The following is a 23664-nucleotide window of genomic DNA, read 5'->3' as shown; positions in this document are numbered from 1 at the left end:
GCTTCAAGAGCCCTTGTTTCTACCGTCACTTCTCAGCGCCTCCTTTGACTCCATCATTGGAGGGCCGATCTCAAATCAAAGTGGAAACTTGCATCTGCTCCCTACAAGGGTTCCTTTCTCTTTGGAGAGGCTTTGGACCCTATACAAGTGGAGGATAAGGATAAACGTAAAATTATGCCATCCTCCTTCAGACGACAGGAGATTTGCTCCTTATAACCAGAGACAGCCCTTTTGGACTGAGTCTGGACCCAGCGGGTCCTATTTTCCTAGCAATACTCCCAGGGCGTCGATCGGTCCTCTGACAGGCCTGCCTACCGGGATCGGGGCAGAGGTCAGCCCAATGCCAGGCGACAGTTCCGTGGAGCCGCCAGCCGATCATTCAGAAGGGGCAAGTGACTACCACGCAGATCTACCCATTGGTGATCGTCTCCTACACTTCTTGCCCCAGTGGGTTTCTTCCACGACAGATGCCTGGGTCCTCCAAACAGTGAGGTTCGGCCCCACCTTGGACTTCCTCTCCAGCCCTCCAAACTGCTTCATTCCCTGCCCGGTATCAGGCAATCCTGAGAAGAGAGAATTGATGGACACAGAGGTTCAACATCTGCTCGACATCTGCGCTATTGAACCTGTACCGGTGGAACAACGGGGATCCGGGTTCTACTCGTGCCTTTTTCTCGTGCCAAAGTCTTCCGGGGGCTGGAGGGGGATCTTAGACCTAAAGGACCTGAACAAATTCGTCAGGTATCACCACTTCAAAATGCAGTTGCTCAAGTCAATTCTGCAGGGCATCCGACGGGGGGATTTTATCACGTTAATCGACCTCAAGGAGGCTTATCTGCATATCCCGATTTGTCCTTCCCATTGACGCTTCCTTCGGTTTGCCTACTCAAACCGACACATATCGGGCCATGCCGTTTGGCCTCTTATCCGTCCCTCAGACCTTTACAAAGCTGCTAGCAACAGTGGCTGCCTCCCTACGGCAGATCTCAATCAGAGTTATGTGCTATCTGGACGACATCATCATTCTGTCTGCCACACGGGATCAAGCTGTGGTCGATCTAAGGACAGTGTCTCGTCTCTTGCGACAGCACAGGTTTTCCCTGAACCTAGACAAGAGTCAGCTCCTGCCCACCACTCGCATTCTCCACCTTGGAGCTGTCATAGACTCAGTCAGCGGCCATGTGTTCCTGTCTCCCGACAGGATTCGAAGCATAAGATCTTCGGTGACTCAGGTATTATCGCTCAGAGCCATTCCCCTGATCACATTGTCCCAGTTGCTCGGCAAACTAATATCTTGCATTGCAATAGTCCCGTGGGCCCGTCTCCACAGTCGACCACTTCAGTGGTACCTTCTGCCTTATCAGAGGTCTCGCCGGGCAAGCTCGAACACCAAGGTTGTCCTCCCGGCGGTGGTCCGCTTGTCTCTGAGGTGGTGGATCTCCCCGCCATACGGAACGGCTGTTATTTCCAGGAACCCATCCGGATTACCATCACGACGGATGCGAGCAAGTTCGGCTGGGGCACGCATCTGCGGTCGTCAGTCGCTCAGGGCCGCTGGTCCATGCGGGACTTACAACACGACATAAACTGGTTAGAGCTGCGGGCAGTCCACCTTGCCCTGCGCCATTTCCAATCCTCCGTGATGGGGCGTCACGTGCTGGTCCTTATGGACAATACAACAACGAAAGCCCACGTGAACAGGGAAGGCGGAACTCGTTCCAAGCTCCTGCTGGACGAGGTGATGAGGATGCTGAATTGGGCGGAGAAGCATGTTCTGTCACTGACGGCGGAGCACATATCCGGCACAGATACCATCCAGGCAGACTGGCTCAGCCGGACCCAAATAGATCAAGCGGAGTGGTGCCTCCATCTGTCATTGTTCCGGGACCTGTCGAGGAGGTTCGGTCTCCCAACTGTCGACCTCTTTGCTCACCCACTGAATGCTCAGCTGCCCCGCTTCTTTTCTCGATTCCCCTGTCCCGGAGCAGAAGGTTGCGATGCACTTTGAAGCGTGTGGCCCCCAGGGCTACTCTACGCTTTTCCCCCTCTGCCGCTCATCCCACAAGTGATTCACAAGATGTTGGCAGAGAAGGCGGATCTCATCCTAGTCGCTCCCAATTGGCCACGTCGGCCCTGGTACGCAGACCTCTTGAACCTGTCGGTGGAGCGCCCCTGGCACATCCCCAACGACAAGATATCTCTCAGCCAGGGGGTCATACTGCACCCAGACCCGCAATGGTTGCAGTTGACTGTCTGGCGTTTGAGAGGATTCGTCTAAGGAAGGACAACATCCCGGCAGGCGTGATCCACACTATGCAATCCGCCAGACGCCTTTCCACAAATCGTATCTATGACGCCACCTGGCGCTCGTTTTGTTCCTGGTGTTCCAAGACTCATCGGGACCCTACGACTGCATCTGCCTCTGATGTTCTTGTATTTTTGCAGGACGGCTTGGACCGGGGACTTGCTCCTAACACTCTGAGGCATCAAGTGGCAGCCTTAAGCACTGTCTTGACTGTGGTCAACGATCGACCTTTGACTCATCATCCCCGTATATGGACCTTCTTGAGAGGGGCATCCAATCTCCGGCCTGCTACTATCCACCGGTATCCAACGTGGGACCTTGCATTGGTCCTTAACACTCTAATGTCGCCTCCATTTGAACCTCTGGCGTCGATTTCCCTTCGGTTTCTGACACTCAAAGTCGCCTTTCTTGTCGCGATTACCTCGGCAAGAAGGGTCTCTGAACTAGCAGCGTTGTCAGTGCAGGCCGACCTTTGCATCTTTCACCTTAACAAGGTAGTGCTCTGGACGGATCCCTCCTTTCTGCCCAAGATATACTCTCCATACCACCGGACCCAGGAACTGATTCTACCTGACTTTTGTCTGGACCCTAGCCACCATCTCGAACAACAATGGCATACCTTGGACGTTAGGAGGGCCCTGCGTCGGTATATTAAGCGGACATCATCCTTCCATAGGTCTGAAGCCTTATTTCTGTCCTTCAATCCATCTACGTTGGGCAAGAAGGTCTCATCATCCACGATTGGTCGTTGGATTAACGCCTGCATCGCGACGGCGTATCGCACCCAGAAGAAACCTCTGCCGGGGAGAATCTTACCACATTCCACCCGAAGTGCAGCCACTTCGGCTGCTTGGGCTACCCAGGCATCCATCATAGACATCTGTAGGGCTGCAACGTGGACTTCTTTGACACCTTTTGTTAGACACTACAAAATAGACTCCTTTGCCTCAGCTGAGGCATCCTTTGGTCGGCGTGTGCTGCAGTTGGTTCTGGCTTTCCCCACCCGGGATGACGCAGCCGCCCTCCCGTCATCTGACTAGCTTGGGTATATCCCAACATTTGGATTCTCCAAGCTGTTGTCTTACCTGAACATCGCTTCTCGGCGCGCTGCTGGAGAATCCAACCCACCCCTTCGACTGTGCTCTGTGGTGCCGGGTGGTTTGTTTCTCTTCTTTGTTTGTTTTGGCAGCACCGTCCTCTATTTGTCTTCGTGAATAAACTGGAGCTCAGCCGAGCAAAAGAGGAGTGGCCAAGGACATTTCTTAAGGAAACATTCACCCAGTCTGGCAATCAAGCTGAGGAACAACCCAACATTTGGATTCTCCAGCAGCACGCCGAGAAGGGACGTTCAGGTAAGACAACGTCCGCTTCCTGCTTAAACTTGCATCTGAAGTTACGTCAGCAACTGGGACTGCCAGTATCACTAAGCAAGATATCTGCCATTGTGCTTTATAACTACATTGCTCAGCAATATTCCTGCCTCAATTGTGGTTGTAAGTCGAGGACCACCTGTAATGCTATAAATAGTCCTAAATAAAGCGTATTGTAGTGATTATTGTAGTAGACTAACCTGGAAGTTTAAAAAAGTGATGTAATTGGCACTATATTCTCTAACTCTTAAGAAAGTCACAACTCATATACCAGCCCCTGTTGGTCAAAAACCACCTTGTCACTGACTCTACCTGTTGTGCAGTAGTTCTGAGTTCAGGAGAACCTACAATTTATATACCCATTTCTTTAGGGGGAATGTTAACCCATCTTGCTCTAGATTGAATAAGGGAATCAGAAACTCTATGGGTTTCTGGACAAGTTGTAGTTGGGATTCAGCTTTGGAATCCATCCAGATCCTTATAGGATAACCAGCAGACGAGAACACTGCATCTTGTGCAATATAGGTAGAATATAAAGGTAGAAAATAATATTTTAATATTCCTTGTTGATACCTCTCCCATACTGATTGTGGTATCAGCTGGTAGGTAGGAACTTTCTATAGATGTCCAATTACCATATTTTTCAGACTATAAGATGGACTTCTCTCCCCCCCCCCAAAATGGATGGAAATGTCTGTGTGTCTTATACAGCGGATATTGTGGTGGCAGAAAGGGGATTGGTGCGGCGCCAATCAGCTTTTCTAGGCACCATGGCGGGGATCGCCATTACTGCTTATTGCCGCTGGCACAGCCCGTTTGTGGCAATTGGCAGCGAACGGGTGGCAGTGAATGCACCATGGTGACAAATGGGCCTCCACCATGGCAAACAGGCAGCAGAGGCAGATTTTTTTCCCTTGTTTTCCTCCTCTAAAGCTAATGTGTGTCTTATAGTCCAAAAAATACAGTACATGGGGGAGGGGATGAGAATTCCATGCTGGAATGAACAGGGGCAAACAGTTCTTCCACACTAATAGTGATTAGAACTACCACTTGGTAAGGAATTAAAACCATTGCACAAATATTTCCAACTCTTAACTCTTTGTAGGCAACCCAGAAGGGTACATAATTTGGGGATCAACCAAGAGAGGCAGTTTCCTCCATCCAGATGCTATTGGATAGGATCTACAAGAATGATCATATGTTTTTGCTCTTCAACTTTGAACCTCAACTGTAAAGTATCCAGAGTCCTCCAGGAACTTTCGTAGCTATACTATAGTCCAACTACTTTTTTTTTGCAAAACTTTCCCTTGAAAGGAAAGGATGGAGAGCAAATACAATTATCTCACACTGTTAGATTGTAAAATATTATCTTTAAGCAAGGAAGAATCACTGGTATCTATCTACAAGGCAGCTGGCACTATATTTTCCCTCAAAAGTATTGATCATCTTCCAATCCAACTCTCATCCCATGTGTCACTAATCAGAAAATCCAGGATGGCAAGGATCCAGTCTGCAGATGACTCCATAGAGGACCCTGCCCACATGATCAGAGATATCATTTAGTTAACATGTGGCAAGTAATTGTTAGATATCTTACTGAAATCTAAACTGGTCTGTCGCCACTCTAACTTACGACAATGATTTCCACTGCACAGAATGAATAAGTACTGTCCTTAATTCTGTCATAAATCAGTTTTACTGGATAATACTGCCTTTTAACATAATACTAGGGAATTATCTTCTTTCCACATGATTTAGTGCTTTATAGGTTATTAAGTACTCTTTTATCTTGTTTTGTTTATTTTTCTGATCTGGAATTGAGAAACTTTTTCAATGTTGCATAGGGAGCTTTCTGTTGCCACCTGCAAAGTTATTTATTCTGAATTTGGTAGCTCCTTCATAATAGATCTGGAAGAACAGGAACTTATTACTGCTTAATTGTATGAATATAGAGAATTCTGTGTCAGCAGAATCCTATTATTGGATTTCATCTGTTATGTGGGAAAGCCATGGCAGCTGCATTGTGCAAAACAGCTTTTACAATAGTAATATGTTTTGTTGGATAATTTCATCTTTCTCAAATGAAGTTTTCCTTATTTTCTTTCCGTTTTTGAGTTATATAAGTATTTGAAATTGTATATGAAATTGTTACAATACAATCTGCCTATTTTGCTCCAATGTTGTTGCTAAATTTAAAGCATTTGTCTCCTTAAATAAAACAATTTAGGTTTTAAGAAACATTCCCTTTAAAAAGAAGGCTTTCGAGTGGGGAAAAAAGCCAGTCTTTGTTAAAGTAGCCAAATAAACAGTTCATTTGAATAAGTCACAATTGGAAGACATCTTCTATATATATAAAAGCGAAATACCACTCATGCATCATCACAAAATCTCCATAACCGTAAAGCCTACAAACTTGAAATTCGCCACGTATGTTCCTCTTGGCTTCTAAGTGCTCACTAAGAAAGGCTTTTTCACAATGACCATCAGAGCATTAGTATTTCCTATATTATTATTAACACGCTATGATGCTAAGGAGTTCTACTCCCCTTCCCCACCTGAAAAGAAATCTGTTCCAAATGCGAAACACAAGCAGAGGAGAGGAGTTTCAGTTTTACTTTCATAGCAGCAAGCAGAGGATAGGATAGGGGAGCCTTCTGTGGGGCATGGCTGAGGGAGAGAGGGGAACAGGATAGGGGAGGCTTCTATGGGACAAGGCTGAGGGATAGAAGGGGATAGGATAGGATAGGCTTCTGTGGGGCAAGGCTGAGGGAGAGAAGGGGAGAGGAGAGGCTGATCATAACTACTCATTAATTTTCAAGCTGTGTCAATTTATCAAGCCTGATCACATAGTTTCGTAGTGGAGTATGAGTATTCAGCTAATATTATTATATAGTGAATAAAAAGAATAGCAGAGAAGCATGTTGGAATTACATGTATGTAATAGAACAAGGTTCTATTTCATATAAAAAGGAAACTAGGAAAATAAGTTTTTGTTTAGTTGTAAACTTTATCTTCACCTCCCAATATAGGCTACATAAATTGATATAACAAATGCATACAAATATTTTTATAGAGTCAGATTAATATTGTCTCAATACTGTTTATAGTGAATGTTTCAGTTCTCCAGGGTTTTAAACAGAAGTCCTTTCTATCTTTTTTTTTTTTATTTGCAGAACATAGTATAGTAGTATCCAGCAATTTCATCTTGAGTTCATTACTGTATAGTATACATTTTAGATAAAGATTGTTTCCAAATTTGTTTTCTTGCCAATGAAAAGAACTCCTATTGGGAGATTAAATTCTGTGTGGCCTATTTCTCTGTGTATTATTCCCAGATCCACAGAGATTTGGAACATCTGCCTTACTGCTTTCTGGTATACTATCCAATAATTTCTGCTGTATGATACTGATGTAGAATTATTATTTTTTTCTTCAAGGCAAGTCATTTGAAGAAGTTAAACTATTAAATTCACAGTGAGATATTAATTTGCAGGTGTCTATTATTTTGTCTTGTGGGTATCTGTTGTGTAGAACACAACTGTAAACTATATTATGGTTTGGAAAAACTAAGAACTATAGCTTTATATCTGCAATTATAAATATTGGCTTAAAATTATTTGTGCAACTGAAAAATATTTCCACTTATGGTTAAGGCTTCTCAATTTTTGTGATCCTCTATGTGCCACAATCCTTTCTGACACATATTGCTTTCCAAAGCACTTAATGAATATCCAGAATAGGGTTTTGTTGTTGTTGTTGTTGTTGTTGTTGTTTTGCTTTTCTCTTTGCATAGGAATGCAAACGAATGCAGGTTTAATAGCAAGTTATCCTCTTGCAACCCATACAACCAAAATATTGTAAAGATTTGTGATATCAGTTCATCTTTAAAAATATATAACACTGCATTTAGTCTTATGTTTCGCCCATGCTTTTGGAGATTAGCCCTCGTACAAACGATTCAAAATATTTAGGAGTCAGGCAATATATAGATTTAATAAATCATTATAATACACAAAGAATGATGTAACTGTCTAATAGAAATTGTACTAATTTGATTTAGAGAAAGTAGATGGATCATTGGGAAAGTGTCTCATCAGCATAATAGAAATTTGAATATATATATATATTGTGTTGCCCTATATTATTTTGTTAAAATATTTTATATTTTAACCTTCAAAATAAAGCTTTCTCAGAAAAGTCTACAGTTTAAATTAATTTTAAAATTAAAATGTCAGCTAGAAAAGAACATGCAGATATTAATTGTACTCATTTAGTCTCAATATTAGTCTTGTAAATACCGGTAGGATAAATTTGAACAATGGAGAATGAATTTGCCATTGATAGATTGTATTTTTCTTCTTTCAGATGCCCCCCTCGTACTTTTTTGCCAGCACTATGTAAAATTTTTCTTGATGAAAGTGCTCCTGACAATGTATTGGAGGTAACAGCTCGTGCCATAACTTATTATTTGGATGTATCAGCAGAATGCACTCGACGGATCGTGGGAGTAGATGGTGCTATCAAAGCACTTTGTAATCGTTTAGTAGTTGTGGAACTTAACAACAGAACTAGTAGAGACTTAGCCGAGCAATGTGTAAAGGTAGGTTTGTATTTTTCATTTGTCACCAAGAAAAGTTATAAAGCATGTTTTCAGTAATATGTATGTAGACAAGAATTTAGTTGCTTTAAATTGAGAGTTTGGCTAAATAGATACAGCATTTGCAAAAGCATATACTCATCACAGCCTGCAATTAAAGCCTTTGTGTACAAACTATGCTCCTGTATAGATTTATGCATCAGTATAGAGAAAACACACATAATATAGTATTGAAAACTCCTGCGTGTGCAGAATACCCATATGATATGCACATACAGATGTACACATACATAGTATTGTTTATTCTGTTTGGATTATATAATTATATGGCATTGTTGTTCATTCCAATTATACTACAGAAAGTAAAGATCTCCAAGTTTTTGGCATCAAAATTACATATCAAGAACATTAATTAATCAGCTTTGCATGAAGGCATTGCCTAATTTCAACTAAAGTATTTTCAAATCACGATAGAAAACAATATTGTATTTTGCCAGCATTAAATGCAGATTTTGAGAAAATGCTTCAGATCTTGTCAGGGGGAAAGATGGCCCCTTTCTGCAGTAGATCCTACTCTATGGAATATCACTGCTCAGATATTAAAATGACCCCAACCCTGTTGACTTTTCATAAAGCTTTAAGAACTTGGCTGTGTTCCTGTGGGGGTGGGGGCTGAATGTGTTAAGACATCAATCTCTTGGCTTTATTGTTAAATTGGCTATCTGTCTTGGCTGCTGCGTATATTTATTTTGGATGCTTTTGTTTAAAAAATGTTTTTTTATTGTTTTAATTGTTTTTATAGCGTTGGAATTGTAAGCTGCACAGAATTATTGATGCGATAGGTGGCTATGAAAATTGAATGAATGAATGAATAAATAAATAGAAAAAGGCATTCTTTGATTCATTACTCCAAATATATTCTTTGCTTTTCTATATAAGTCTTTGTTATTGTTTGGACTTCAGTCCTGCCTGATACCTTACATGTAGTCCTTGATTTATGACCACAATTGAGTCCAAAATTTCCATTGCTAAGCAAGGCAGTTGTTAAGTGAGTTTTGCCCCATTTTATGACTTTTTTGCCACAGCTGTTAAGTGAATCACTGCAGTTAAGTGAATTATGTGGTCATTAACAGAATCTGGCTTCCCTCGTAGACTTTGCTTGTTGGAAGCTATCTGGGAAGGTTACAGATTTTAGGAGTGTAAAATCCCTGCTTATTCAACCTTGCACTTCTTGTCTGTTTTCCACTGTATTTTTTTTCTATCACTTTTCCCCTGGCTTAACACTTTATTTTTATTTTTCTCTATCAGAAGGAAAAGTTACCCCAACCTTGTCTAGTCCTTTTCAGTCTACCTGTCATTCTTCTGACCTCCTGTACCCCCTTCCCCAATCCTGCCTATATTCTTCCCTAACTGCTAAAACAAATGGCTTCTTTCCAAAGGGGAAAAAGTGCCAAGATGTTTTGCTTTTTGTAGGGTTGACAATACCTGAGAACATTTTAATCAGATTGGCATATAGAAATATTGTTACCTTCTTGTTTCCTGTTCACAACTGTCATTGACTGTCTTATATAAGAAACTACATAGCTTGATCTTCAGATATTTAATTGAAAAACTGAATAGTTTAAATACGTATTACAAATCTAGAAAGCTTTTAAACACTTGTTCATATCAATTTATATTAAAATCTATACTCTGATGTGAATTAAGTTCCAGAAAAAACAATTTGCATTGATCCAAACAAATAGTAATATAGTAGTTGTTTCTGGATTTCCTCCTATTACTCACACATACTCTATCATAAAACCTGAACAATTTTCTGACATGGATTTATGGAGGTTTGTTTTTGGAAGTTGCTTTTTTATATTGTTATAAATAAGTATCCTTTCCTCTAGTTAGTTAATGTATTATTTTCTCTATTTTATTATGACATTTCTATAATGTGCTGATGTTTTCTGTTTAGAGCCTTATTGTCATTTCTTTTCCCATCTTTTCCATATGAACACAAGTAATTTTGGTTGCTGTGCTGTTTAATAGCATGACTTGTTCTTTCAACATAAAGAAAGCTGTTGATTGATAAAGACCTGTTCATTTAAAAAATATTGATTCAGTAAGATAAGAGAACTTTAGGAGCATGGGATATTTTTGCCATGAGTTGATGCCAAATTCCATTTGCATTTAGGTGTTGGAACTTATCTGTACCCGTGAATCTGGTGCTGTGTTTGAAGCTGGAGGGTTGAACTGTGTGCTGACATTTATTCGTGATAGTGGGCATCTTGTTCATAAAGATACTTTACATTCTGCTATGGCTGTGGTATCCAGACTTTGTGGAAAAATGGAACCACAGGATTCTTCTTTAGAGATCTGTGTTGAATCGCTCTCAAGTCTATTAAAACATGAAGACCATCAGGTAAATAGTTAATCTTGATGACCTATGTAATTCCATAATTATGTGCATCTTGCTACATGCTTGGAAATCAGTAAAAGAATTACAAAAAGTTGAATAATTGTATCATATTTCTCTTTTAACCAGGTGTAAATTAACTTATTAACTTGGAAGCATTAGGTAAAGGTAAAGGTTCCCCCACACATGTGTGCTAGTCGTTTCCAGTTCTAGGGCGGTGCTCATCTCCATTTCTAAGCCGAGGAGCCAGCACTGTCTGAAGACGTCTCCGTGGTCATGTGGCCAGCATGACTAAACGCTGAAGGCGCACAGAGCGCTGTTACCTTCCGACCAAAGTGGTCCTTATTTTTCTACTTGCATTTTTTATGTGCTTTCGAACTGCTAGGTTGGCAGAAGCTGGGACAAGTAACGGGAGCTCACTCTGTTACACAGCACTAGGGATTCGAACTGCTGAACTGCCGACCTTCTGATCCACAAGCTCAGTGACTTAGCCACTGAGCCACCGCGTCCCCTATTGGAAGCATTACTGAATATTTATTAAGATAATATTTATAACATATATTACTGTACTTTCGTTGAAAGCAGTGTACATGGTTTTTTCATCTCCACATATTAACCCCACAATAATTCCGAGCTAGAAAGAATTAAGGTATCATTCTCAGCTTTATGCTTATTTGGAGATTTATATGTGTCCTAACTGAAATTATTGCTGTTTAAATCCTATTGGTTCTACATTGAGAAATGCAACACTGTCTTTTTTTTTCCTTTTGTCATTAGAGAAAAGACAATGCACATAAAAAGGTAGCTATTTGGGAAGAATTGAAATAAGGTCATGTTCTTGTTGGGCAGAACAAAGATAGAGGGCAAACTTGGGAAAAATACTTTTGTCTCTCTTGCTTGGTGAATTGTTGGAATAGGGCACAAGAAAAATAATAGGAATAAGCAAGGATTCTGTAATTGAATAAAATTGTGAATCTACAAGCTAGTAGCTTTAATGTTCTGTCCCCAACCACACGCACACACACCAACAGACGTTCAAGAGTTAAAGACCAAACCAGCCGACAAAATCCTTTTCCTTATGATAATGGAACTTGGCAACAACCTAGGGGCTGCCTGCCAAGAGTTTATTATTTACGAAGAGGAGAGATAACTTCTCCCCACTTCTGATACATCAAAAGAAACAGCTCAATAATTATGGAGTCAATCAAGTCCAGAGATAATCCAGCAAAGTCTATAGCCAAAAGTCCAGCAATGCAGAATGGCGTGGAAGCTTTCAGCTTTGTTCGTCACAAGGTTTGACTGGCCACCACGCTCCCTTTTATATCCTGTGGGGTGTGGTCCAGTGACTCAGCCTAATCTCGGGCACGCCTTTTCTTCTGTTGCGCGCGCTTATCTCTGCAACGCTGGCGTGGATCCAGCCAAGGCTCATTACCCTCATCACTGTCCATCTGTGGCTGCGTGGACGTGCTTGGCCCCGGCCCTATCTCTTGCCCTTCGGCGGACACCGAAGGCATTGCCAGAGAGGAGGGTCCTGGAGAGGGAGGCCTTGCCAACTCCTTTCCTTCACTCTCGGAGTCCTCTCCTGCCGATGACACAGGCTCAGATGACGGAGCCACAACATTTAAGGACATAGTCTGCAGCAACAGTAGAATATCTAAAAAAATGTTTGAGTGTAGTCTTGAGTAAGTATAGCTTGCTATACTAAATAAGAATCCTGAAAGAACTTGTCTCATGGTTCTTTGAGAATAATAACAACTCTTTGAGAATAATCATATATGTATCTATTTCCTTCAGGTTTCTGATGGTGCACTGAGATGTTTTGCTTCACTAGCTGATAGATTCACTCGCCGTGGAGTTGATCCAGCACCATTAGCCAAACACGGACTAACTGAAGAGCTGTTATCTCGTATGGCTGCAGCAGGTGGTACTGCTTCCGGACCATCTTCAGCATGTAAACCTGGCCGGAGTAGCACAGGGGCACCAACTGCAACAGCAGACTCTAAATTAAGTAATCAAGTGTCAACTATAGTAAGCCTGTTATCAACTCTTTGCAGAGGTTCTCCCGTAGTAACACACGTAAGCATTCTTGGAATACTGTTAACTAATAGTTTAAAAATAGTATTTGATGACATATATGATCACATTTGTGCATTCTAAAACTATAGTTGAGAAACAATGATTTTCATATTGTTATTGTAATTGTACATTGTAAATTCTCAATATGTTAATTTAAAAAGTTAACCAATTGCAGTTGATTTATATATATCTCAGCTTTTTTTTTTTGGAGGGAGGGTGACGATATCCCTTTCTCACTGTATCTTCTGAAGTTATATTTCAATTATTTCTAGGATCTCCTAAGATCTGAGCTTCCAGATTCTATAGAAAGTGCCTTGCAGGGCGATGAAAGATGTGTACTTGATACGATGCGTTTGGTAGATCTTCTTTTGGTATTACTGTTTGAAGGACGGAAAGCATTGCCAAAATCAAGTGCTGGGTCCACAGGAAGAATCCCAGGACTTCGTAGATTGGATAGTACTGGGGAACGTTCCCATCGGCAATTGATAGATTGCATTCGTAGTAAAGATACCGATGCTCTCATAGATGCTATTGACACAGGAGGTAAGCAAACTGTTCTTGTTCAGTATAATTTTTAGTTGACCATGACTTTTAATAGGACTGACTATACAGTGATACCTTGGTGCTTGTCGTTAATTGGTGCTTGGAGGCCCGACTACTACTACTAAAAAGGAGTAACAAAGAAACCATGTCATCCTTAGTTTCAACCGGGAAAGACCTCCCATCTGTCCTTTTTCCTATGTCAACAACCTTCCTTCCCAGCATGGCTGACCTCCTGTCTGCCATCTGTGGCTGTCTGCCACATCCTTTTGCAGTGTCCTTCCTGTCATGGCCTACTTCCCGTCCATTCCCATGGCCATCAGCCTCTTCCTATCACAGTGCATTGAGTACCGGGACAACATTTTCATATCAAAAAGTACCGGGGTACCACTGTATATCTTAATTTTTAAAGAGTTTATAGGTTTGTGTGATGTGCAAGATACTTGCTGAAAATTATTGTTTGTTGTATTAGCTTCATTAAATAGAGCAAGGTTTTTTTTCCTTTTCTACAGCTTTTGAAGTAAATTTTATGGATGACGTAGGACAGACCCTCTTAAACTGGGCCTCAGCTTTTGGAACTCAAGAAATGGTAAACATGGAATAAAATAATGGGGTTAACATTTTTTTCATAGGGCGAATGTATAAATAAACCTAACCTGTTCTTCTTATACAAAACAGGTTGAATTTCTCTGTGAACGGGGTGCTGATGTGAATAGGGGTCAAAGGTCATCATCTTTACATTATGCAGCATGTTTTGGAAGACCACAAGTAGCAAAGGTGAATTTTATAGTAACCATAAAAAACCATCTGCTTTTTTAAATAATGCAACAGTAGAAATAAATTAACCTAACAATGTTCCTTTCTAAAGTGAACCTAAATTTGATTTAAGTATATCAAATACTTCCTGTGATGTACAATTTGAAAGAATTGTTTGTTTTATTGATTGCTCACTCATGAAGCACCTGTTCATTCAGGCTTCTAGTTTTGTTCATTGATAGGTTCCTTACCAGCGGTCACAATTACAGTAATATAAATTCATTTTCATATATCACCTGAAATATTTCCAAATGTATAGAAACTTTTTTCTCCTTGCCATTTTTTATACATTCTGCTGTTATTTCATTTAGTCCCAAGGGCTTTTCTGGATACCACCTTATTAGCAGGGTCGAAAATTTTATGAAATTTTAGGTATGAATTTTCTGGAATTTAGTATGTTTCTAAAATATTCACTCCATATGGATAGAATAAAACTTCTATACAATTAAAGAGAATTAATAATTAGTATAATTTGTTCACAACAATTCTCTTACCAAAGCATTATTTTATTTTGTTGCTGATATTTCACATAAGAAACTGATAATTCCTCAGATTTTCTCCCTGTTCTAATAATAATTCCATATCCAAAGCATATATACTTGATCCAATTACAGCTTAGTAGATCTCAAAGCATGATATGGTTCTTGAATCTGTTTCATGGCATATATCTTGAGTGCTTTTGTTCAGATTTTTTTATTTATTTATTTATTTTTCAGATTTCTATACCGCCCTTCTCCTTTCGGACTCAGGGCAGTAAACAGCCAAAGTAAAACACTTTATACACAAAAGTTAAAATAGATTTAAAATAATTAAATAATTTGACCCATAATTTAAAACATTTCAATTTAAAACCAATTTCAAATTTTAAAAACCCATCATAAAATCAGGACAGCCCGGCTAACTGAAAGAAGTAGGTTTTAAGGGCCCGACGAAAAGTCCGGAGGTCTGGGGTCACTCGTATCTCTGGGAGTAGATTGTTCCAGAAGGTAGGTGTCACCACAGAGAAGGCTCTCCCCCTGGGGGTCGCCAGCCGACATGGTCTGGTCGACGGCACCCTAAGGAGGCCCTCTCTGTGGGAGCGAACTGGCCAGTGGGAGGCAATTGGTGGCAGAAGACGGTCCCGTAAGTACCCCGGCCCTAAGCCATGGAGCGCTATAAAGGTGATCACCAACACCTTGAAGCGCACCCGGAAGTCCACCGGAAGCCAATGCAGCTCGCGCAAGAGAGGAGTCACATGGGAGCGCCCCGTCGCTCCCATAATCCCCCGCGCAGCCGCATTCTGCACCAGTTGGAGCCTCCGAGTGCACCGCAAGGGGAGCCCCATGTAGAGAGCATTACAATAGTCCAGACGAGAAGTGACGAGTGCTTGAGTGACTGTGCATAGGGAGTCCCGATCCAGAAAAGGGCGCAACTGGCGTATCAGGTGAACCTGATAGCCCCCCTGGCCACGGCCATCATATGCTTTTCTAAAGACAGCTGTGCGTCCAGACTGGATGTGATTGTGATTCATGTATCTTCATTTCCAAGAAGCACAGTGTATTACCTTGTCATGAAAGAAAGCTTCTATCTCCATGTTGCCAACTCTTATTTGTTTGAGAAAAAAACCTGTCTATATCTTTTGTTGTTCCACAAAGTATGAAAATACCATTGCCCACTAATTAGGATGGTTTTGTGTAAAGTCAATGCTTCGGTTGCATGATTAGAAATTAAATATGAACCAATGTTACATTTTTCAAATAAAAGTTTAGTAATAAACATTTGATCCCTTGTAGACTCTTTTGAGACATGGTGCCAATCCAGATTTGAGAGATGAAGATGGAAAGACTCCTTTGGACAAAGCTCGTGAAAGAGGGCATAGTGAAGTAGTTGCCATTCTTCAGTCTCCAGGTTAGTGTGAAAAGTTACTAGTCTGTTTTTCTTAAAATTCAGCTTCAATATGCGAATATAAAAATGCATTCGGTGCAAAATGCATTTTACAACATAATTACACTGATTTGGTTATTATTTATAGTTTGAAATAGTGACTGTCCCAATCAGTGTTATCTACCATTGCCTTGGCAGTTATAAAACAATATAGGAATTATGAATCTTTATCTGGTATTGATCGTTGTGTGATTTGAACTATGAGGGGGAAAATAATATGTACAGCATAATTATAGGAGGAAAATGTTAGTTCAGTTTGACATTTCTGAAACTGCAATTCAGATATAGTAATATAATTACTAGCCAATAGCAAGATGATTAAAATAATATGATTGCCTTTTTACGGTACCAATTGTCAAATACGTAAACTGGCTAATATGTATTTTTTCTAATTATTTGTTTATTTTTTAATTTATTAAATTTTATAATCGCTATATTAGAGCATCTCTTTGCAGTCTACATATTACAAAGTATTTAAACATATAGTACCCATAATATAAAAACATAACTATTACAAAAAATAAATATAGTAACTTAGAGCAATGTAAACATATATATGGAATTCCCTCAAAATACTATATTTAAAATGGCCTCAGAAAAGTTCTATTTTAACTTGCTTCTATAAAGAAAATAATGTTTTTAATATTCATATTGTAAAACACTCAGTCAGAACTGTGAGTTGAATGGCATATAAATCATCATCATTATTATTAGAGCTGGTCTAACTTCCTGGGAGAGGTTGTTCCACAGTGTAGAATTACCATTATGGAGAAATGTCTCCTTCTGGTCTCAGTTTTTCTAACTTCACTGAAGTAAAGAAATACAAGTAATTTTTCCTGAGATGTTCATATTGGAACATCTCAGAATCAAAAGAATCAGTTCTAGTCAAATATAACATGGTCTTGAAGGTAGCTCAATACCAAGTCCTAGAGAGCCTTATAAGTTAGAACCATTCTTTTGAACTGTACCCAGAAACAATTGGATCCATAACACAGATCCCATAATGCAGAGACAATGTGCTGTGCCAATTAACACAGAGACACTGCATTTTATATCAAATACCGTTTCTGAGTCATCTTTAAAGACAGTCCTATTCAGATCACTTTACAATAGTCTAATTGACTGGAACTATCTACTGAAGAAGCACTGGAACTACTGGAATACTGTTTCCTCAACTCTTAACAGCTGTTCCAGAAAAATAGTATGGTTGATGGAATAAAAAACTACTGAAAATAGAACCAGAAGGTCCAGACAAATATAAGCAACTGGTATAAGCAGGGGTGTTTCTGCCTCATACCCAAGTCTGAATCCTTCAGAAAATGATTTAAAGTTTATTCAGTTCAGAATATCTAAGTACAACTAATCAAAATGCTTTGTAAAAACCTTTGATAGAAGTTTCGTTAAACAAATTGTAGGTGACTGGATGTGTCCAGTTAACAAAGGAGATGAAAAGAAAAAGAAAGATGCCAATAAAGATGAAGAAGAATCAAATGAACCCAAAGGTGATCCAGAAATGGCACCAATATATTTGAAAAGACTGCTACCTGTGTTTGCGCAAACATTTCAGCAAACTATGCTGCCATCAATAAGGTAAAAAAGAAGAAAAAGGCTCTTTTCATGGATGTGAATTGAAATAAGAATCAGATTTATATTATTCTGACTAAAAAAAAACCCTTCTAGCTTGCTGATTCTTTCTCAAATTACCATATTATTTATGCTTATTGTTACCCTAATACTCAAGGTTGATATCAATATATATATATATATATATATATATATATATATATATATATATATATATATGTTTTCTCAGGTTTTCGCGGGTGTTTGTATGTAGGTCTTTGGTTATTCGGGTCTTCTCCCACGTAAAATTGGAAGTGTCTTGGCGACGTTTCGACGAAGTCTCATTCGTCATCTTCAGGCTGGTGTTCTCGGCTTCGTGCTTCCAGGAGCAAAGATCACCAGCCTGAAGATGACGAATGAGACTTCGTCGAAACGTCGCCAAGACACTTCCAATTTTACGTGGGAGAAGACCCGAATAACCAGACCTACATATATATATATATATATATATATATATATATATATATATATATATATATATATATATATATATATATATAAAAACCTTATATTCCAGTGTTATTCTATAAAGGCATATTCAGGTAAGCATGTGTGAGAAGAGAAAATAGCAATGGAATGGAGCAATGGTGTGACTTTGAATAGCTCTTAAGTGGCTCTGATTTCAAGTGACAATAATTTGACAAGTAATTTTTTTTTTTTTAATTTTGATTTATATGCCGCCCTTCTCCGGAGACTCAGGGCGGCTTACAATGCGCTAAGCAATAGCCTTCATTCTTTTGTATATTTATACAAAGTCAGCTTATTGCCCCCACAACTGGGTCCTCAATTTACCTACCTTAGAAAGGATGGAAGGCTGATTCAACCTTGAGCCTTGGCGAGATTCGAACCTGCAGTAATTGCAGGCAGCTGGTCTTAATAACCAGCTTAATAACAGGGTGCCTTAGATCACTGTACTACCAATTTGGCTTTAAATTCAAAACTTAGTATGTAATTCCCAAAAGTATTTTTCCTTTTAATTTAAAAAAATGCTATTTTCTCTTGTATAGAAAAGCAAGTCTTGCTCTCATCAGAAAAATGATTCACTTTTGTTCTGAAGCTCTTCTCAAAGAAGTTTGTGACTCAGATGTTGGACATAATTTACCTACAGTATTGGTAGAGATCACTGCTACTGTTCTAGATCAAGAGGTACTTCATTTTTATACATTTTATTTTCTTCTAGCAATATGCAAATCAGTATCAACCAGAAAGTGTTGTGAGTTTGAAAAAGGCAGTTTCAATTATTTTGGAAGTATTTTAAGTTTCTCAAATGGTCAAATAGTGTTAATATGAAACAGCTGTTTTATGCACAAAATTAAATTCAAATTCAAAATGTTTTGCACCTCATTTTTGAATGTCTATTATTCTGTGCTTTAAAAGTATATAGATTCTATAGAATAGAATGGCATGGCATGGCATGGCATGGAATTCTTTATTGGCCAAGTGTGATTGGACACACAAGGAATTTGTCTTGATGCATACGCTCTCAGTGTACATAAAAGAAAAGATACATTCATCAAGAATCACAAGGTGCAACACTTAATGATAGTCATAGGGAACAAATAAGCATTAAAATCATATTAGGAAACAGTCAATATAAATCGTAAGGATACCAGCAACAAGGTTACAGTCATACAGTCACACGTGGGAGGAGATGGGTGATAGGAATGATGAAAAGATTAATAGTAATGCAGACTTAATAACTAGTTTGACAGTGTTGAGGGAATTATTGTTTAGCAGAGGGAATTATTTGTTTCCTGCTTGGGAAAAAACTGTTCTTGTGTCTAGTTATTCTGGTGTGCAGTGCTCTATAGCGTCGTTTTGAAGGTAGGAGTTGAAACAGTTGTATGTCCAGGATGCGAGGGGTCTGTAAATATTTTCATAGCCCTCTTTTTGACTCGTGCAATATAAGGTCCTCAATGGAAGGCAGGTTGGTAGTAATTGTTTTTTCTGCAGTTCTGATTATCCTCTGAAGTCTGTGTCTGTCTTGTTGGCTTGCAGAACCAAACCAGGCAGTTCTAGAGATGCAGATGACAGATTCAATAATTCCTCTGTAGAACTGTATCAGCAGCTCCTTGAGCAGTTTGAATTTTCTGAGTTGTGCTTTTTTGATGATGTTTTTCATGTTAGCTGTCCATTTTAGGTCTTGAGATACGGTAGAACTTAGAAATTTGAAGGTCTCTACTGTTGATCCTGTGTTGTCTAGTATTGTAAGAGGTGGTAGTATGGGAGTATGGTAATATAGAAATTATATAATAAAATTTCAGTCATTGCCAATCAAATAAGAATATCTCAATGAATTAATTTGGATGAATCCCATCTGAGGTATCACTTGAACGAAATTTTGAGCAACTTACAGGTAACCCTCATTTAGTGACTGTCTTGGGCATTGACTATTTGAAGTTATGACCAGGATGAAAACATATGACCTTTGCAGCATCTCTCTGTTACATGTTCACCAATATAGTACATTCTTTCCTCCCTTGCAGACAAAAGCTCCCTTGAGCTTTTTTTCTCTGTATTTCGGTGCTTCCTCAAAACATGCTAACCCCAAGATAATGACCTCAGTTCTTGGCTTTAATTAGCCGGCTCCCTACTGCTACTGACAAGATTTTAATCATTTTCACACTTTCTGGTTTTGTTTATCTCCTAAGCAGTCCAAAGCTGGCAGGCAAATAATCACTGCTATCATATTTCTTTCAATAGGTATTCCCCACTGTGTGTCCATTTACTCTCTTGTAATCCCTTTCTCTCCAATGAATGTAAATTCAAGCAATCCCCCTCTTACTAATCATTACAGCACCTGGGCAAACATTCCAAAGAGTAAGGAAATGGTGCAAAAGGAAATCTGAAGCAAAATCATCAGCAAAGTTGTGGTCATGTGATTTTCCACTTAGTGAGTACATCACTTAGTGACCAAGTTACTGGTCCCAACTGTGGTTGCTAAACAAGGGCTAGCTATACTTTGCATATATCATACAAGAACCATATAAAAATACAAGGCTTGCCTCCGGAAGTTGTGGGTCCACTTGATGTTTTAAGAAGAGATTGAACAACCTTTGTCTGGAATGGTAGGCTCTCCTCCTAGAGCAGGCGGTTGGACTAGAAACCTCAAAGGTTCCTTCCAACTCCATTATTCTGTTTTATTTGTGCAATTGGTATTGCTGTTACTTTTATACTACTTATATGATAGATGAAACAACTAGTTTTATTTTAGTTTGTTTTGCAAAGAAGCCCAAAGCGTTTTGATTTGTGTGCCCCTCTGTACCAAAATATTCCTAGCATTCAGGTTGTTAGAATAATCATTACTACCAGCATGTTTAAGAATTTCTGTTTGTCAGTTTCATGTAGTCAGTGTTAATTTTTGTAGTAATTTTAATTGTATATCAAATCATGAAGAAATTGCTAAGGGTTTTTTTTCATTCTATTACTTTTGCAGGATGACGATGATGGCCATTTATTAGCTTTGCAGATCATAAGAGATTTAGTGGATAAAGGAGGTGACCTTTTCTTGGATCAACTTGCTAGACTTGGTGTAATAAGTAAAGTATCGACTTTGGCTGGACCGTCTTCAGATGATGAGAATGAAGAAGAGTCTAAACCAGAGAAAGTAAGAATTTAATCCAACTAAGCTGTTTTAATTGTCATATTTAGAGGGAGCTCCATTGGGAAAGAAAATAATTCAGTTACTGCAGTTATCTGCCTCAGGGTTAAACTATAGAACGCTAGTCCTAACTTTTAGTAATGAAATACAAATGTGATTTGAAATAGAATTCTTGGAATTAGTCGTAAAGTCTGCTAGAGAAGCAGTTTAGTGTACACGGCTTGTAAGTAGAGCAAGCAATTTAATGGAACCATTCATAATTAAATTCTTAATTTTTCTAATTTCATTTAACATGTGCTGATTGGTAAATGATACAGGTCGGGTCCAAAAGCTACCCTGTTAAGGGAGACTTAATACTCTTTTCTACATGAACCCTAAAACTATATTAGCTGCTTACAATTCAAAAAGGAAGCTTTACAAAATGCATTGGTTTGTATTTTATAAATGTTTATGCTTCTCAATCTATACTTGGAAGAAAGTATATGAAAGATAGAATTGATGTATATCCATAATGTGCTTTTTAGATGTAGTTTCTTAAATATATCACAGTGCTTCTTCAAATTATGGTTGCTCATTGAAATTCAGAGAAGAAAGAAAGTTGCTTATAGATAATATTGCTGTATTTTACCATTTATAACTGATTACATAGAATTCTATAGTAAAATATATCATGGAATATAACTTTATGAATATGCTAATATAAATGGATTGATTTGGTACTTTCCTTTTTTCATTCAGTTTCTTATATTTACCAGTGAAAATTTTCCCTTTTTCATCAATTGGTATTTTTTATAAATTATGTGAACATTTATGCTAATCTTTTATCTCGTCTTTTTTCTAGTACTTTTTTTTTATTTACAGACTATTATAAAACTGGTAAAACTGCAAAATTGTATTTGTAACTTTCAGAAAGTGCATTAAAATTGGTGGGGTGTTTTTTAAATGTATGTACATTCAAGTAGCTTAATAATCTTGTTTTATAGGAAGATGAACCTCAAGAAGATGCCAAAGAATTGCAGCAGGGTAAACCCTATCACTGGAGAGATTGGTCAATTATTAGAGGAAGGGACTGCCTGTATATTTGGAGTGATGCTGCAGCCTTGGAACTTTCAAATGGAAGCAATGGATGGTTCAGATTTATTTTGGATGGGAAGCTAGCTACAATGTATTCCAGTGGCAGTCCTGAAGGAGGATCTGACAGTTCAGGTACAATCTTGTGATCGAGTAATATTTTAAAGAGTTAATTACAAATTATTTTTTATATGTTTGATTTTGAGATGTTCTGTTTTACAGGAATTGCCTCCCTAAATAGTAAAGGATGTAAACAGGTGGAAGGTGGTCAGTGATGCTTTTGTCAAATTGGCATGTAACAGTAACTTCTAGTAACTCTGTTCAGTGAACATCGTAGCTTCATGTTTTCATTTTTTTCCATGCATACTAATATTAAACAATCATTAAAGGGTAATGCGTAAGAATGATAAACTGCATTCCAGGTACAGAAATTGGAATGATGTGGCTTGCATCTGGCTAGCAGAATGAAATGCATGTATGTGTGACAAGTAGTAGAAACTTCGTCAGCCAACCTGAAATTGTGACAGACATTCAGCAGAAATGTTTCACATTGAATTTTACTAAGCTGTCTGCAGTTTTTAAACTTAATAGATATTGCCTGCTGTCTCCTTTTAGTAGTTTTTTATAATTGCAACAACTAATTTTTAAATATTAGGAAGTAATAGTAAAAATAGCGTGCAATGGAACTATAGGATTGCTGTACTATAACTTAAGATTCAAATTCTCAGGAAATGTCTTTTCCCATGATGTGAAGCTAAAAGAATATTGTGAGTATTTATTCTGAATAAGTTTGTGATTGATAACTGAATTCAGTTTCAGAAATATTAGGAAATATTTTAATTCCCAAGGTGGTGCTGGAGTGTGAGTGTGTATGAACAGCCATCTAGCTTCAAGGCTAGTCATATACTCACCTAGTGCAGAAGACAATCTCTACTGGACTGGCTGGATCAGGGAATTGCTATGTCTGAATAGAATAGTTGTCTAATTTGGCACAATTTTTCTAGTCCTGAGAAGTATTTTCATTGCATTTTTGCATACTTCCAAATATGTTTTCAATTCCTTTCGGGTGGGGTTATGTCTTTGTTCATTTGTTAGATTAAGCTGGGTCCTTTATCCCTTAGTCCTATGTATGAATCTTGTCAAAATGGGCATCTCTCAGTGTTTCTCTGAAAGAGAAAATAGATCACCAAAAACAGAGTAAATTACAAATCCTTCAAAGGTTCCCTAGAAATAAAAAAACCCATGTAGTTAAAATAACAATAACAACAACAACAACCAACAATAGTCCAGCAACTTCCAGAGTGGAAAACATTGGTGGAAGATCTTCCCAACAAGTAGATC

The 23664-nt window shown here is 38.8% G+C and overlaps 1 protein-coding gene across 6 annotated transcripts in view; it reads left to right on the top strand.

Moving 5' to 3' along the window:
- Window positions 1-23664, top strand: part of HECTD1 (HECT domain E3 ubiquitin protein ligase 1) — a 76651-nt gene that overhangs the window by 12627 nt on the left and 40360 nt on the right. For 4 of the 6 annotated variants that reach the window (XM_070940324.1, XM_070940351.1, XM_070940333.1 and 1 more), the window contains exons 3-14: window positions 8041-8275; window positions 10452-10679; window positions 12468-12749; window positions 13022-13292; window positions 13802-13878; window positions 13968-14066; window positions 15878-15992; window positions 17444-17618; window positions 18659-18797; window positions 21088-21258; window positions 22236-22458; window positions 22546-22590. In XM_070940324.1, the coding sequence (XP_070796425.1) occupies window positions 8041-8275; window positions 10452-10679; window positions 12468-12749; window positions 13022-13292; window positions 13802-13878; window positions 13968-14066; window positions 15878-15992; window positions 17444-17618; window positions 18659-18797; window positions 21088-21258; window positions 22236-22458; window positions 22546-22590 (2060 nt within the window). The remainder of the gene's footprint in view (window positions 1-8040; window positions 8276-10451; window positions 10680-12467; window positions 12750-13021; window positions 13293-13801; window positions 13879-13967; window positions 14067-15877; window positions 15993-17443; window positions 17619-18658; window positions 18798-21087; window positions 21259-22235; window positions 22459-22545; window positions 22591-23664) is intronic. The other 2 variants (XM_070940342.1, XM_070940316.1) reach the window with 1 other exon arrangement.

Source organism: Pituophis catenifer, unplaced genomic scaffold (genome assembly GCF_029215685.1).
Source record: "Pituophis catenifer annectens isolate HBS135680 unplaced genomic scaffold, rPitCat1.0.hap2 SCAF_1, whole genome shotgun sequence".
Classification (NCBI taxonomy): Eukaryota; Metazoa; Chordata; class Lepidosauria; order Squamata; family Colubridae; genus Pituophis; species Pituophis catenifer.
Note: the sequence above shows the minus strand (reverse complement) of the source record. Positions and strands in the feature narration are given on the sequence as shown.